Here is a 17166-nt window from a genome sequence, read left to right as displayed (position 1 = left end):
GGCGTCCCCAAACTATGGCCCCGGGCCGCATGCAGCCCCCTGAGGCCATTTATCCACCCCCCTCCCCCCGCCGCACTTCAAGAAAGGGGCACCTCTTTCACTGGTGGTCAGTGAGAGGAGCACAGTATGTGGTGGCCCTCCAACGGTCTGAGGGACAGTGAACTGGCCCCCTGTGTAAAGAGTTTGGGGACGCCTGAACTAGATAGTTGAATTTTTCTTGTCTTTAGCCTGATAGTTTCCAGGCAAAACACTGTTTTCCAATGTTACATGTTCCAGTAGGTTTCCAATGAAACCTACTATATTTCTCTCACCTTTTTCAATGAGATTGTCATATACATTTGTAATGCAGTTAGATTTATTTGTCGCAGTCTGCATACCATCCTGCAATCCCTCAGCCTCCTGGTTTTTTTTTATGGTATCTTTTATTATACAGAAGTTTCATATTGTTTGTAATTATATCTATTTTCTCCTTTATGGCTTTTGGATTTATGTCATGCTTAATAAGAATTTACCCACCTCAAGGTTTTATATTTGTTTTTGCTTCAAATGCTTTAATGTATTTTTTGTTTTAAATTTAGAAATTTTTTTAAAAATTTGTCTTTGTTTCTTTATTTTCTCCTTTTTGGTACATATGAAAATTAAAAGAACATTGAATAGAACACATTTTGACACACCATAAGCAATGAACCAAGAATGTTTGGTTTCATTTATTTTTTGGTTGTATATTCTCATAAGGAATAGATGGCCACAAGAAATTTTATGGAGCTTGCATTTATTATTTGCCTTGTCTGAAATGTTCAATGTAATATTAAATATCTATGGTTCCACCTGATATGTTTGCTTCAAATTATCTAGGAGAGTTTCTGCCTTCTTCTGTTAGCTTGAAGTACTTTTAAATATTTACAATTTTAATGGCTAAGCATATTAGACATGTTTCTACTACAACCAGTTCTAACCAGAGAGCTCTAAAATCAGATTCTTTGTAACATGAAAACAGAAAAATCCGTTAGTATTAACCATTGATTTTTCAGTTGTGGATTCTTACACTGTTTCAGTGGAAGTGTCTTCTCCCCAGAAGGAAATAGAAAATGTGAAATATGAAAAAAAAAAAACAGGGTGAACAATATTTTCTAAATTACTGGTAACCTGATAAGAATTCATACTAATTTTTGATGGTAAACTTCAGTATAAAGCCATTTTTGTTAAATAAATGAGTACATGATACTTAGATTGCCATCTTTACTGGTTGTTTAAATATAATTTGCATATTACAATATAAAACCAACTAGTTTGTTTCCAAGCTTGGATACTTAATCCTAGTAAACATTCTATCTACCTTAAGTAAAAATTCTGGTAAACAGTTTCCTTTGAATCAGAAGAAACTTTTTTCATTAAAAAGAAGTGCTCCGTTTAAAAAACAAATTTCATCTCTAGCCCTAAAATATAACAAGGATTAATTAAATAAATCTAAACAAAACAAAGTTAAATAGTTATCCTGTAATAGTTAATAGTCTGCTGTTTGAGTAGCTAAATGATTTTAAAAACAGATCAGTACATTGATACTTTTGTGTGTTTATTTTTGCAGGTGAAAAAAGCCAAGATGCAGGAATCAGGAGAGCAAACTATAAGGTATGTACAGTTCACTTTCTTTTTAATGAACTATTCATAGGTCTTTTTTTTTTTTTTTCCTTTTCACATGCTGATTAGTGTATGGGCATGCTTTGCCCTCTTTTGGTTCTTATTATCAGCTGTTTAATTTGGAAATTATTTGGTTTAAGATTAAAATTTTTTTCCCAAATATTTTTTTCTGAAACACCTGCAATGGTTTTTCCTTATGCATTCAATATTTATTCAACAATATGTACCAAACTCATGTTGTATATCAGGCATTGTACTATATAGAGGAGACTCAGTGATAAAGATGAAAAGCACCATATTCTTCAGTCAGATGTACAATATACAGAATAGGAAGCATAAGTGAGAAAAAGAAATTACAAGAGATTTGGTATTAATTACCAAATTGGTATGAAGTGACTTAGTCATTAACCCCCCTCCTCTTATAGAAAAGAGGCAGCTTGTTTTCACCTCACAGTTTGGCCTCCACATACCATGGTTTTCAGTTTTCCACAGTTCTTACCTTCTGTTGTTTGTGCACCAACCATATAAGCCAGAAACTGCATCACCTCTACCACGTTAATTTCAAGAACCCTACACTTTTACCTCCACACACTATCATCTCAGCTTATTCTAGAACTGCCATGTTAGCCATACGATGTCTTAAACCATCAATTAAATGATCTGTCATATTTTCACCATCACCCCCTTAAAAAGAACTTTAGTTTGTTCCTTGTAAGAAACTTGGCCAGGCGCAGTGGCTTATGCCTATAATCCCAGCACTTGGGGAGGCCAATGTGGTCATATCACTTGAGGCCAGGAGTTCGAGACCAGCCTGGCCAACATGGCAGAACCTCATCTCTACTAAAAATACAAAAAAATTAGCTGGGTGTGGTGGCCCAAGCCTATAATCCCAGCTACCTGGGGGACTGAGGCAGGAGAATGGCTTGAACCCATGAGGTGGAGTTACAGTGAGCCAAGAATGCACCACTGCACTCCACCCTGGGCGACAGAGAAAGACTTTGTCTCTCAAAAAAAGAAAAGAAGAGAAAAAAGTAAAGAAACTTAACTGGCCAGGTGTGGTGGCTCCACTTTTGGAGGTCCAGGTGGGCAGATCACTTGAGTTCAGTAGTTTGACACCAGCCTGGGCAACATAGCAAGACCCCATCTCTACAAAAATCACAAAAAAATTATCCAGGGATGATGGCGCACACCTTTAGTCCCAGCTACTCAGGGGGTTGAGGGAGGAGGATTGCTTGAGCCCAGGGGCCAGAGGTTGTAGTGAGCCAAGATTGCGCCACTGGACTCCATCCTGTGTCGGTGGCAGAGGAAGACCCTGTCTCATAAAAAAAAAAGGAATGGAGGGAGAGAGGGAGAAACTTAACTATAAGATCTACTGTAATTAGGAAGGAGAGAGGGAGGGAGGGAAGAAGGAAGGAAAGGGAAGGGAAGGGAGGGGAGGGGAGATGAAGAGGAAGGGAGAAAAACTTAATTATAACATCTACTGTAATTAGTCCCTTGCAAATATTTGTAACTTCCTCACTTTTTTTCTGTCATACTTGCCTAGCAAAACCACAACCCTCATTAAACCCAGCTATCTAACCTATTCTGTACTTACTCCCAATCACTCATACATTGTGAGAGAAAAACACAAAACTGTGCTGACTGTTCTTAGTTTCTATTCATGATTAGATCTAAAACAGGCACTTAAACCCCCTTCCTGGTATGTCTCATTTCCTAGCCTCTAAAATAATCTTAATTCCTCTATCCCTTTCCTCCTGCCCCGCCCCCCACCTTCTCCCTTTTCCCTCTCTTTCCTGCTATTGCCATTCACTCAGCTGTGGATCTTGCTCCCTAGTTCAAAGAGAGATTAGGAACGCCTGCTTTCTCTTTCACCAAATCTACCTATTTAATCTGCTTCCCTCGGATATTGTTTCTCTTTCCTCTGAAATTAATTCCCCTGCTCTTACCTAAGGCTAACCTCTCTAGTTGTTCTAAAGAACCCATCACTTTCATCTTTTCCTGCAGTTTCTTTTACCTTTAGCAGTTTTTTTTACTATGATAAAATACATAAAATATACAATTTACCATTTTTTGTTTGTTTGTTTTTTGAGATGGAATCGACCTCCGTTGTCCAGGCTGGAATGCAGTGGCACAATCTTGGCTCACTGCAACCTCTGCCTCCCAGGTTCAAGCAATTCTTCTGCCTCATCCTCCTAAGTAGCTGGGACTACAGGCGTGTGCCACCATGCCCAGCTAATTTTTGTTTTATTAGTAGAGATGGGGTTTCACCATATTGGCCAGGCTGGTCTTGAACTCCTGACCTCGTGATCTGCCCTCCTCAGCCTCCAAATGCTGGAATTACAGGGGTGAGCCACCGTGCCCAGCCTACAATTTACCATTTTAAGTGTACAGTTTAGTGGCATTAAGTACAATCATTTTGTCTTGCAACCATCACTACCATTCATCTCTAGAACATCTTCCCAAACTGAAATTCCATATCCACTAAGCAATATTTTCCATTCCTCCATTTTCAAAAACTCCTGGCAACCACCATTCTACTTTCTGTCCATATGATTGTGACTACTCTAAGTACCTCACAGAAATGGAATCACACAGTATTTGTCTTTTTATGACTCACCCTGATGTCTTTAAGGTTCATCCATTTGTACCATGTGTCAGAATTTCCTTTCTTTTTAAGGCTCAGTAATATTCCATTGTATGTTTGTTCCACATTTTGTTTATCCATTCATCTGTTGTTTGTGTTGTTAATAGTGCTGTTGAATGAGAAGAAGGTATTTGTCATGCTCACTTTATGGACTTGGATGTTTTGAGGTTTTTGGGGTCACTTCATTTTAGAGCATTTTTTTTTCATGGTGTATTCGTTGTTAAGCAACGAATTTATGTTTATATTACTCTGAAAATAATTATATTTTGAGACAGTATGCCATTTCTCTAGGGATAATAATTTTTTTTTTTTTTTTTGAGATGGAGTCTTGCTCTGTCACCCAGGCTGGAGTGCAGTGGCACGATCTCGGCTCTTTGCAACCTCTGCCTTTTGGGTTCAAGTGATTCTCCTGCTTCAGCCTCCCAAATACCTGGGACTACAGGTGCCTGCCACCATGCCCAGCTAATTTTTGTATTTTTAGTAGAGACAGGGTTTCACCGTGTTAGCCAGGATGGTCTTCATCTCCTGACCTTGTGATCCACCTGCCTGGGCCTCCCAAAGTACTGGGATTACAGGCATGAGCCATCGCACCCAGCCGAGATAATACTTAAAAATATTTAACGAGTGCTAGAGTTAATTCACTGTCTTGGTGCTGCTGTTTCTGTTTATTCTCTAGATGCTCAGTTAATTATATAGAGGATGTTGCTATAACATAAGATTCTAGGACTTTTGGATTTTAGGAACACACTGAACCATAGTAATATCATCAACTTCTAAGATACAGGATCTAGAAATAGTCTCCAACAGTGGGTATAACAGTGAATCCCAGACTTATTCAGGTGCATGTAGAAGTCAAACTAGTTATTGATGTCAGAAATGTGAAGTTCTGGTCCAGTTTTATACCCTTCCCCTGGGAATTCTATGTAAGTGAGTGGTGAGATGGGGTCCAGAAGTCTGTATTTTCATTAACTATTCAGGTAATTATAATAAATCACTCAGTTTGAAAAACTGACACAGCTACTTCATACAGTTTCTTGCTCTTACCCTTCCATTTCCATAATCACATCTTAGTACATTAAGTTCTATTTCAAAAATATGAACATTTGAGTAACAAGATAAAAATGAACCTTACTTGGGGATTTAGCTTTAACATTAATTACATATGAGGAGAAATTACTTGAGCATTCAAAATACACCATTAAAGCTAGGCACTGTGGCTATGCCTGTAATTCCAGCACTTTGGGTTGCTGAGGCAGGCGGATTGCTTGAGCCCAGGAGTTTGAGACCAGCCTGGGCAACATGGTGAAACCCTATCTCTAAAAAAAATTAGCTGAGCGTGGTGGCACACACCTGTAGTACCAGGTACTCAGGAAGATGAGGTAGGAATATCACTTAAGGCCAGGAAGTCAAAGCTGCAGTGAGCTATGATCAAGCCACTGCATTCCTGGGTGACAGAGTGAGCCGCTATCTTAAAAAAACAGTAACAACAAAAAAAACTGACCAAACAAAAATATATGCCACTAAAAAAAAACCCTTATTATAGTTGAATGGTTGAATTGAATATTACAAGTCAATTTCAGAAATGATATGAGAACTATATAAATTTTGGTGCTATATATTTTTTATATAAGCAACATTTTTTAAAAAAATGTTGCTGTGTAGAAACAATTCTTACCTTTGATTAGTCCGCAGATACATAGGGCCTCTGGTACAGTGTCCTCCATTTCTCCCTAGAGTGTAGAAGAACAAAGCAGGTTTCTTTCTAAGGTGCATGAATGTAGGAAGGATGCCTGGGCTGTGAAGAAGTTGTCGTATAATAACAGTTACAGTTAAAGTGTGCTTACTATGTTCTAGCTTTGCTCTAAATATTAACTTATTAGTCCTCATAACAATCCTACAAAGTACGTTTCATTTTTATTCTCATTGACAGATGTAGAAAGGGGGGAACAGATAAATTCAGTCATAGAGCTAGTTATTGGCACAATAGAATATGAACTGGAGCAGTCTGACTCTAGAATCAGCACTCCTAACCACTGTACTATAATGGGAGAGAATAACTGAAGAATGAAAAGTAAAGTAGATGGAAAAGGGAGAATATTGTGAAGAATGAAAATTACAACAATCTTCGTTCCAGAATTTCTGCGGTGTCTCCCCAGCATTAAACTATCTAACATAATGACTTGTCCTTCCAGTTTATCTGACTTATCATTTGTAATTTCTCCCTATTTTCCTTGTAAGTTAAAAATAAATGATGTTGCTTAGGCCTGGGTATAATAACAAATAGGAAATGAGGTGTCTGGGTTGTTTTTTTTTTAACTGGGAGAGAAGAGAAATATAGTAGAATGAATCATCTTAAGGGTTTAGAAACCTCTACTTGGAAACAAACATGTAATTTTTTTTTTTTTAATAATTCTTTATTTAAAAAAAAAGACGAGATTTCACCATGTTGGTCAGGCTGGTCTTGAACTCCCTGCCTCAAGTGATCCGGCCGCCTTGGCCTCCAAAGTACTTGGATTACAGGTGTGAGCCACCATGCCCAGTCTAATTTGTTTTTTTGTTTTGTTTTTGAGACAGAGTCTTGCTGTGTCGCCTCTGCTGAAGTGCAGTAGCACAATCCTGGCTCACTGCAACTTTTGCCTCCCAGGTTTAAGCGATTCTTAGGCCTCAGACTCCTTAGTAGCTGAGACTACAGGCGTGCACTGCAACGCCTGGCTAATTTTTGTATTTTTAGTAGAGATAGGGTTTAAACATTTGGCCAGGCTGGTCTCAAACTTCTGACCTCAAGTGATCCACCCGCCTCAGCTTCCCAAAGTGCTGGGATTACAGGAATGAGCCACTGCGCCCTGCCCAAATGTGTAATTTGAAAACACATCTCTTCTAAGCCCCTGACCACACAGAAGGCCAAAAGAAAAAAAAAAAAAAAAGGAAAAAAGAAAACACATTTCATATGATTATGATTTGTAGCTGATCAAGAACCACTGTATGAAAAAGATGTTTCCCTACCTTCCTGTGGTACTTTGGGAGCAAGGTAACAGAGCACTGTTGTACAGAATGGTGACTATAATAAATAAATAGCATTGCATATTTCAGAATTACTGAAAACATAGAATTTAAGTGTTTTCACATACTTTTTTCACAAAAAAGTGAAAAGTGTTTCATATATCAAAACATCACATTGTATCCTGTAAACGTATAATATATATAATTTTTTTAAAGTGACAGAGTAATGTTTTAGATGTTGTGTAGTTTTTTTTCCCCATATGGTGTTAAAGAAAAATCTGACTTGCTGGTCAGTGACTTAGCTAGCATTTCTGAGTGATATAAAAACTAAAGGGATCTAGAGATATAAGAACAGTAGAATGCTGAGGGTACTAGCCCTGGCCCTAACTTTCTTCAAGTAGTTAAAAACCAACAATAAGGATATCATGAAGATTTACCTTGCGTCTTACTTGTATAGCCTAGGAGGAAATGAGTATGATCTCATCACTTTTAGCAATGCAGCAAATCAATCAGGGGCTAATGTATTCATTTTGGTTCTCCCAGTCAAGTAAGCAATCCAGATGTCAGTGATCAGAAGCCAGAAACATCAAGCCTTGCTTCAAACCTTCCTATGTCAGAGGAAAGTAAGTACCATATTCTGTGCATGATTGAACAGCTCTTTATATAACCAGGTAATGCTATTCTTACAGAGTTGTTTTTTTGTAATTGCCTTGTTTATCCTAAAATATCCAGAAGGCTCTCCCATCCTTGTGTTTGTGTGTATTTATTGTTGAGCCCCTGGTAAGCTTTATTGACAGACCAGCTGAGAAAAGATCACATGCAATCCACTTACCTGAGGAATCACACTCGGTAATTTTATTTCTGTTTTGAGACTGGATGTTCTAAAGGTAATAGTGTCTTACAGAAAATCAGAGACATTTATGCTTAATCATATATACTTCCCATGTATATATTTTTTAAAGGTGCAACCTTTAAAAATATACAATTTTTAAAATGGTATATCTTGAGTTCTATGTAGTATTTCCTCAAAGGTGATTCTATTTTGGTGATTCTCAGACCTTTAGCCTATGTAAGAATCATCTGGAATACTTGTTTGTAATATAGAATTCTAGTTTCACCTCCAAAGATTATCATTTAGTAGATCTGATGTGGATAGGGAATCTCCATTTTTGAAGTTAGTCAGGTGATTCTGGTCCATATGGGAAACTGTCCATATTGTGGAAAACCACTCTAATCAATAAAATGTCTCCTCTAATTTCTTTAATATCCTACTCATCCCCAAGAAAAAGACCTGTTTCTTAAAATATTATACTTTACATACTTCAGAATGGAATTAAGTTGAGTATTCTTGCTACTTCCAAATAACTTCCTTTTTTCCTTCAAATACTTTGGTCAGTATTTGAAGTCACAGTGGCTCTTGTCTGTAATCTCAACACTTTGGGAGACTGAGGTAGGAGGATCACCTGAGACCAGAAGTTTGAGACCAGCCTGGGCAACAAAGTGAAACCTTGTCTCTACAAAAAAATAAAATAAATAACTTTTAAAAACATTTTGGTTCATTTGAAGTCTACATTTATACCTTCCCCTACCTTCTTTCTACTTTTACTTTAGATAGCCATCATATTCATTCTGTTCTTTTTTTTTTTTTTTTTGGAGACAAGAGTCTCACTGTATCACCAGGCTGGAGTGCAGTGGCACGATCCCAGCTCACTGCAACTTCTGTTTTCCAGTTTCAAGCAATTCTCCTGCCTCAGCCTGCCGAGTAGCTGGAACATCAGGCACACACCACCACGCCCGGCTAATTTTTTGTACTTTTAGTAGAAACGGGGTTTCACCATGTTGGCCAGGATGATCTCCATCTCTTGACCTCGTGATCCGCCCGCCTCAGCCTCCCAAAGTGCTAGGATTACAGGTGTGAGCCACTGCGCCTGGCCTTGTTTTTTTTTTTTTTTTTTTTTTAAATGGAATCTTGCTCTGTAGCCCAGGCTGGAGACAGTGGCGTGATCTCAGCTCACTGCAGCCTCTGCCTCCTGGGTCCTGGTTCAAGTACTTCTCCTGCCTCAGCCTCCTAAGTAGCTGGGGTTACAGGCACACACCACCATGCCCAGCTAATTTTTGTATTTTGAGTAGAGATGGGATTTCACCATGTTGGCCAGCCTAGTCTTGAACGCCAGACCTTGTGATCCGCCTGCCTTGGCCTCCCAAAGTGCTGGGATTACAGGCGTGAGCCACCATACCCGGCCTTTTTATGCTTTTTGAGACGGAGTCTTGCTTTGTTGCCCAGGCTGGAGTGCAGTGGTGCAATCTTGACTTATTACAACCTCTACCTCCCAGGATCAAGCAATTCTCCTGCCTCAGCCTCCCGAGTAGCTGGGATTACAGGCGCATCCCACCACGCCCAGCTACTTTTTGTATTTTGTGGGGGGGGGGTTGTTTTTGAGATGGAATTTCGCTCTTGTCACCCAGAGTGGAGTGGAATGGCAAGATCTCAGCTCACTGCAACCTCTGCCTCCCGAGTTCAAGCCATTCTTCTGCCTCAGCCTCCCAAGCAGCTGGAATTATAAGTGCCCACCACCATAAACATGTAACATATAAAATTCTTTTAGTAGAAATGAGGTGTCACCATGTTGGCCAGGCTGGTCTTGAACTCTTGACCTCAAGTGATCTGCTAGCTTCAGCCTCCCAAAGTGCTGGGATTATAGGCATGAGCCACTGCTCCCAGCATTTTCTTGTCAAATGTAAGTAGTATACTTGCTTCTGTCAGATTCAGGGCACTTTATTTGTGCTCCATATAATATCCGTTTTTACCTTCCCCAAGGACTTTGGTACTATCGTATTCCTGACACCACTCTTGTGTCATCATAGTCTTCTCTTTTTTTTTTTTTTTTTGGAGATGAAGTCTTGTCCTGTTGCCCAGGCTGGAGTGCAATGGCATTAGCTCAGCTCAGCACAACCTCTGGCTCCCAGGTGCAAACAATTCTCCTGCCTCAGCCTCCCAAGTAGCTGGCATTACAGGCGCCCATCACCATGCCCAATTAATTTTTGTATTTTTAGTAGAGACAGGATTTTACCACATTGGCCAGGCTGGTCTCAAACTCTTGACCTCATGATCCACGAGCCTCGGTCTCCCAAAGTACTGGGATTATACAGGCGTGAGCCATCGCACCTGGCCAACGGTCTTCTCTTTTATCTTTCCTGTCAATAAAGAAACGTCTTACCATTTTAAAACATCAACACTGCTCCACCCCTACCTTTGGGTTCACATCACTCACTAGTTATGGACTCTCTTTGCTATGTGACATATCAGAACCTCTGAAAGAGTTATTCTCACTTGCCTTTTCATCTCCCATTCACTTGTCCAGCCTCTCAAATTTAGATTCTATCCCCACTCTTCCAGTGAAACTGCTTTCATCAGGGCCATTCGTTATTTTCACGTTGCCAATTCTAGAATACATTTCTCCTCACATTCTCCCTCTTACCACTTTTCCTGTCCACTTTTTCCTTTGATGGCCCTTCCTTGATGGGCTTCAGGGCTTAGTTCTAAGCTACCATCTTTTCTCTTTGTGGATTCTCCCATCCATTATATTACTTTAAATATCTTGTACATGTTTAGTGAATTCCATATTGATATTTCCAGTCTAACTTCTCCCCTGATTTCATTTGTGTATCAGACTGCCTGTTTGACATCTCTACTGGAAGGAAAATCATACTTAGATGTTGGAAAAATAACTTGGATTCCTTTAGCCCCCATGACATACACTCTTCTCCCCAACTCGCCCATCTTAGGAAGTGGTATCACTGTCCCTCTAGTTGCTCGTACCAAAAACCTAGTAGGAATCATCTTAAATTCCCCATTTTCCTCATTCTCTGCATCAAATCCATTAGAATGTCCTGTTAGTTTTACCTTCAGAATATATTTCAAAGTCTTTGCTTCATCACCACTGTTGCTATTCTAGTCCAAGCCAGCATATTGCTTACTCGATTCTCCTATAGTATAATAGGATATTATATCTTCACTCTTTAAAATCCTTTTGTGGTTCCCAAATCCTGCCAAGATCAAGGCTCATTCATTCTCTAAAGAATTGAAAATTGGCCAGAGTATCCTAGGATGTTGTTGATCCCTTCCAGAATTTAATTAAATTGGGAAAAGAAGGTTTGGGTTTTTTAATGCATGTGACTACTGAGAAAGAACCATCACGTAGAATTCAAATAAACTTACCTTACATTCTTTGCAATGGATTGTAAAAACTTTAGATCTCATTGACATCTTCTTCATTTTTGTCAAAATGATTAGAGATGAATGTGATCTCCAATAATTATTTTTAAAGACCTCGAACAATAGCATTGGACAAGCTCTCCTATAATAAACTCCCAGGTATTGATTTGTCTTACTCTTGAGCATTTGAGTTGGCCTCTCATCTGCTTTTGATCAGGGCTCTCTTTTTGGGTCACACAGTCTTCCAGGGAACCTAACTAGACATAAAGTTAATTGATTCACCTTCAATCAGATATTTACAGCGTTTATACCAAAAGTAGTAATCATGAAGGTCAAGCCTTCATAGCAGCTATTCCAGATGAAGTCATGGGGGTCGAGAGTACAATAGCTGGAAACATCTTGCAGAGTTCATCAGAGCATCACATCAGTTCCTCATGTCTGTCTCTGGTTTGCCAAACTTAAAGCCTTCACTACGAAACAGAAAAAAATGGTAGTATAGAGGCATACTTTGATCTATCCTGCTGTTGATTATACATAGCAGTAGCAGTGGTTTTAAAATAAGATTGGGTGCGTCCCCCAAATCTGTCTTCCTGCAAGTCATTCTTAAGGCTTTTACTCAATACAGTAGGCACTCAAAGAACAAATAAGGTGAAATAACGTAATGTGGTTTCCCAGACACGGAGCTTGCTTTTTAAGTTTGCCTATCAGCATAGCTGAGAGCTTAGGAGGTTGCTTCATCTATTATTTTAGATCAGTAATGGGTAAAGGTAGAGATCCCTACCACCTTCAGCTCTTTTCCATACCCCACCCTTCCTTTTTTACTGCCTCTGGAAGTATATAAACAGGTATACAAACACAAAGTGAAAATATTTTCTACCATGTAGTCTTTCTATCTGGTGTCCAAGCTGTATTCTGTTAATTAGTTTGAAAGACTATACAGTGAGATATGCAGTTTTCCCACTCCATTTTCAAAATGTTCTAACTTTCTAACCTGGTGATATTATCTTTCTTTCAGTTATGACATGCACGGATTACATCCCTCGCTCATCCAATGATTATACCTCACAAATGTATTCTGCAAAGTAAGTTGCATAATTATTTCCAAAATGCATATGCTTTTTTCTCTAGATTCATTGCAAAATTTAATATGATTTTTACCTCTAAAATAATAGATATCTAAATTATTTTTACCTCTCTTATTCTGTCATTATTCCAATTTTTTATTCCCTCTAAATATAGTCTATGTAGTGTCCTTTTAGAAAGTAGATGGTGGCCTACAATAGATTGTTTTACATAAAAACTTACTCTAAAATTAGTAGACACTGAACATGTAAAATAGTGTTATTGATCAAGCAGATCACTGATTGACCTCTAATCATTCTGTCTTCTACCTTGACATAGAGATTAATAAAAACAAGACTGGGGTTTCTCAGTCCAATCTTTTTATTGTTTTTTGGTTTTTTGAGATAGAGTCTCACTCTATCACCCAGGCTGGAGTGCAGTGGCATGATCTTGGCTCACTGCAACCTCCACCTCCCAGGTTCAAGCGATTTTCCTGCCTCAGCCTCCCGAATAACTGGGACTACAGGCACACCACCACACTTGGCTAATTTTTGTATTTTTTAATAGAGACCGGATTTCACCATGTTAGCAAGGCTGTTCTCAAACTCCTGACCTCATATGATCCACCCGCCTTGGCCTCCCACAATGCTAGGATTACAGGCATGAGCCACGGCATCCAGCCTATGTTCAGTTTCTTGATTGAGGAATGTCCTCAGAGTAGAACTGGGCTTGAAGTTAGACAGATTTGGTGGGTTAAAGTTACTAAGAGGTAATGTTTTGGGCCTTCATGGGTTAAGATCAGCATTAATATTAGCCAGGTTATTCATCTTCAAGATGGGTAGGTACAGAAGAATGTGTATACCAAGCTACCTACTGTGCATAATAAAGAGTGGACCTATGCATACAAAGACATCTACAAGTGCATTTATTAAGCCAGGCTATGTTCTTATGTGCTTATAGCTGCTGGATGCATAAAGAAATTGGTAACAGAAGCAAGAGATACTTTATGGTGTTGTTATGAAAAGGAAGCTATCTTTTTCCTGATTATATCCATTTGTACCTTTTGAATTTTGCATTAGTTAAAAAATAAACTAATTAAAAAGTCAACCTGGCTGGGCGCGGTGGCTCATGCCTGTAATCCTAGCACTTTGGGAGGCAAAAAAAAAACAACAACCCAATGAGTTCTTCACATTTTAATCTGGTATTAACACTAATGGTGCCTTTGGGCTAATCATTTTCATGTGGCTTTCTTCTGTGAAATGACTGAATCTATTCTGAGATTATTATGAAGAAATTAGATACTAAATGTGAAAATGTTTGAGCTTTGGGCTACAAAGACACTGAATAAAAAGGACACTATGGTCTTTACCATATCTGGAGATTAATCCATTTAAGGTCACTAAGATTTAAATCATTCCCATGTGACTTGAGTAACAACTCTAACCTGAGCTATTTCCTGGACTCAGATCTGGCTAAGAAGAGTAGACATTTTTAAATTAGTTGTTTAGAATCTACTGAAATGTGAATATGTTGCAGATTCCAAATTCATTTATTCATTCCGAAAGTATTTGCATACCTGCTACATTCAGAATACCTTATTAGCTATACCTTCTATCTTAATTCAGACCTTTTTATTACTTATCTGAACTGTTTTTTAACTGGACCTCCATTTCCAGTTTCTCCTCCCTTTCTAAACCATTTAACAAAGCAATGTCAAATTAATCTTTGTTAAAGAACAGCTCTAATCTTGTCACTCTGCTCAGTAATTTCAGTGGCTCTCAGTTTCAGATTTGCCTTTTAGCCTGGCACTCAAGGTCTTTGCTCTTTCTCTCACTACTTCACTTCTCTTAATATACTTCCTTCAGTAATCTGTGCTCTTTGCAGGCTTAAGCCCTTGCTTTCCTTCCTCTGTACCCTGGCAGGGCTTTTTTCTTGTCCTAGAACATGCTTTCTCTCCCAATTCTGTACCTCTTATCTGCTCCAGCTTGTATATCACTTTTTTATGGCCTTTCTTCATTTTTCTGTTACCCCAAAGATGAAAAAAACTTTTTTAAAAAGTGTTTTTAAAAACACCCCCCACTCTCCCTACCATATTTTATTATGACTTATATGGTACAAATAGCATTTTCTTTTTTACATTACACATACAGTGTAACTTACCAAATGAAATAATTGGTATCTAAAAATTCAGTGCAATATCATGGATGAAATGACCGTATCCTCTAGCCAGTGTAAATAAAGTCCCAGGAGTTTCACTGCTGAATCCATATCTCGTTATCCCTGATATGGTGGAACCAACTAGTGGCATTATGCCCTGACTTAAATATCAGTGAGGAGATTGAGTCTTGTCTGCAACTTCCCAGATTTTGTTACTTACCTGGATTCTGTTTTGTAGGCTTGATTTGAGGATATTGGGACCTATCTCTACTTCCCATTTTTTGATGTGTTTGCTTGCCTTTTCTCCACCAGCCTCACCCTCTTTTCCAGTCTCACTTTCCCTCTTAGAACTTTAGTTTGGTTCAAAGGGTGGGGTGGAGAATGAGAGCCAATTGCCAATCTTGTTCTGTCCAATCTTCTATTATATTAGGATTTTATTCTAGATGTAGGCACAAGGGCATGAACAAGTAACATTCTTGTGTCTCACATAGGATCATACATGTAGCACACTAGAAATGTTTGGAACTTGGAAGGATGTTTGAAACTTAAATTTTTCATAAAATTGTTCCTTGGGTTGATGATAATAGAACCTGGAAACCAGGAGGAAAGGGTTCTACTTTCTGACCGTAACAGCTGTTTTAGGCTGTTCACAGAGATTCACACCTGTAATCCCAGCACTTTGAGAGGCCGAGGCCAGCAGATCACTTGAGATCAGGAGTTCAAGACCAGCCTTGAGTTTTACATGGTAAAACTCCGTCTCTACTAAAAATACAAAAATTAGCTGAGCGTGGTAGTGGGTTCCTGTAATCCTAGCTACTTGGGAGACTGAGACAGAATTGCTTGAACCGGGGAGGCGAGGCTGCAGTGAGCCAGGACCGTGCCACTGCACTTCGGCCTGGGCAACAGAGCAAGACTCTGTCTCAAAAATAAAAAATTTTTAAAAAGAGTGCTTTTATATGGAAGGTTAGTCTCCTTGTTGCAGATTCTTTGATGTTAGTGGTGGTAGCTGTTTTACCTATTTTCCATTACTAAAGTAAATCACATGAAAGTTTTTGTTTTCTTGAAATTTTCTAGACCTTATGCACATATTCTCTCAGTTCCTGTTTCGGAAACTGCTTACCCTGGGCAGACTCAATACCAGACACTACAGCAATCTCAATCCTATGCTGTCTACCCTCAGGCAACCCAAACGTATGGACTACCTCCTTTTGGTAAGGCACCCTATTGTATACGCTTTTTAAGAATGTTGATTTTATTCCCCAGAAACTTTGATCAGCCATGCTTGCTTGACTGATCAGAAAGTTGAAAGATGCATCATTCTTCATGGAGCACTTAGTTACATATGTGGTTGGGTATGCAACTTTGCAGCAGTATGTTTGATCCATGTAATATGAAAATCATAGTTTTTCAGTACTCATTTAGCTGTTTTGTATATACTAAGTCTTGACCCTGGGCTTGGAATCTAAGTGTTTGGTAAACTCTTTGAGGAATTGCTATTGATTTGGCTTACTTGGTATACAATATAATATGGTACTATCATTAGGAAATCATAATAAATATATTTTGAGGTGGCCAATTTCTTGCTAAAACCAGGTAGTCTGAATATGCATCATAGTTTGCTCTGTGGGTTTTGTTTTTATTTTTTGCCACTTTCTCCCTCTCCTTTCTCCCCTGACCCCACTCAAAATTGATCAGATACTGTTCTGCTGAACCAAAAAGTCATTTTAGAATGCCAAAAATCCTCAGTTTTCTTATAACCTTATCATGTGCCTAGGGAGTTATTTTCATTGGTTCTAGGTGAACTGTAAATTAAAATTATTTATCAGAAGTTACTTTAAGGTTCTTTGGTCACTTAATATTCTGTGTTTATTTTTCTATGTGTATATAAATGCAGTGTGCTTCATTGCCCCTTCCCTGCTTTCCTGACATGGGTATCAGAAAATTAAGAGAATACTATATTATTTAAAAATATGTCATATGTAACAAAATTATATTTCTCTAGACTTTATTGAAACAAGCTAAGAATTCAAAAAAATTTCCAGACAGATCACCACACAGATTCTGGATGTATTGGTGTACCTGTGTCTAGTTCCTGTGTTCCTGTTTCTCCTGACCCGTTTGGCTACTCTTATTTAATATTGGCAGCTTTCTTACTTTTAGGCTTGTTAGAATTCTTTGGCTCCTGGTAACTGCTAGAAACAAAAATTGGAAGTTATGTTTAATAATAGTGGGGTTGATAACTTCATGTAAGATGGGAAACAAATTCTCTTGTTTCCCCCTTTGTACATCCATGTTTCCATGCCTGTTAGTACCAGCCAGGGTATTGAGATCTTATATTTATGTTATGATTAACCAGCCAACACTGCATGGACCTTTTGAAAGGAGAACCCTCTGTGAATATGTTTTGTGTTTATTTCTTTTTGGTTATTTAAAGCTGATTTTTCAATAG

General features: G+C 38.5%; 1 protein-coding gene and 1 pseudogene across 8 annotated transcripts in view; one reads left to right on the top strand and one right to left on the bottom strand.

The window, feature by feature from the left end:
• The window catches only part of LOC120366114 (glyceraldehyde-3-phosphate dehydrogenase pseudogene), a 448321-nt pseudogene that overhangs the window by 187984 nt on the left and 243171 nt on the right, over window positions 1-17166 (bottom strand).
• EYA3 (EYA transcriptional coactivator and phosphatase 3) overlaps window positions 1-17166 on the top strand; it is a 112611-nt gene that overhangs the window by 34124 nt on the left and 61321 nt on the right. For all 8 annotated transcript variants that reach the window (XM_039473585.2, XM_039473586.2, XM_074380351.1 and 5 more), the window contains 4 exons: window positions 1586-1629; window positions 7826-7905; window positions 12514-12580; window positions 15792-15928. In XM_039473585.2, the coding sequence (XP_039329519.1) occupies window positions 1586-1629; window positions 7826-7905; window positions 12514-12580; window positions 15792-15928 (328 nt within the window). The remainder of the gene's footprint in view (window positions 1-1585; window positions 1630-7825; window positions 7906-12513; window positions 12581-15791; window positions 15929-17166) is intronic.

Source organism: Saimiri boliviensis, chromosome 11 (assembly GCF_048565385.1).
Source record: "Saimiri boliviensis isolate mSaiBol1 chromosome 11, mSaiBol1.pri, whole genome shotgun sequence".
Lineage (NCBI taxonomy): Eukaryota > Metazoa > Chordata > Mammalia > Primates > Cebidae > Saimiri > Saimiri boliviensis.
The sequence above is the reverse complement of the archived record's forward strand: the minus strand, read 5'-3'. Positions and strand labels throughout refer to the sequence as shown.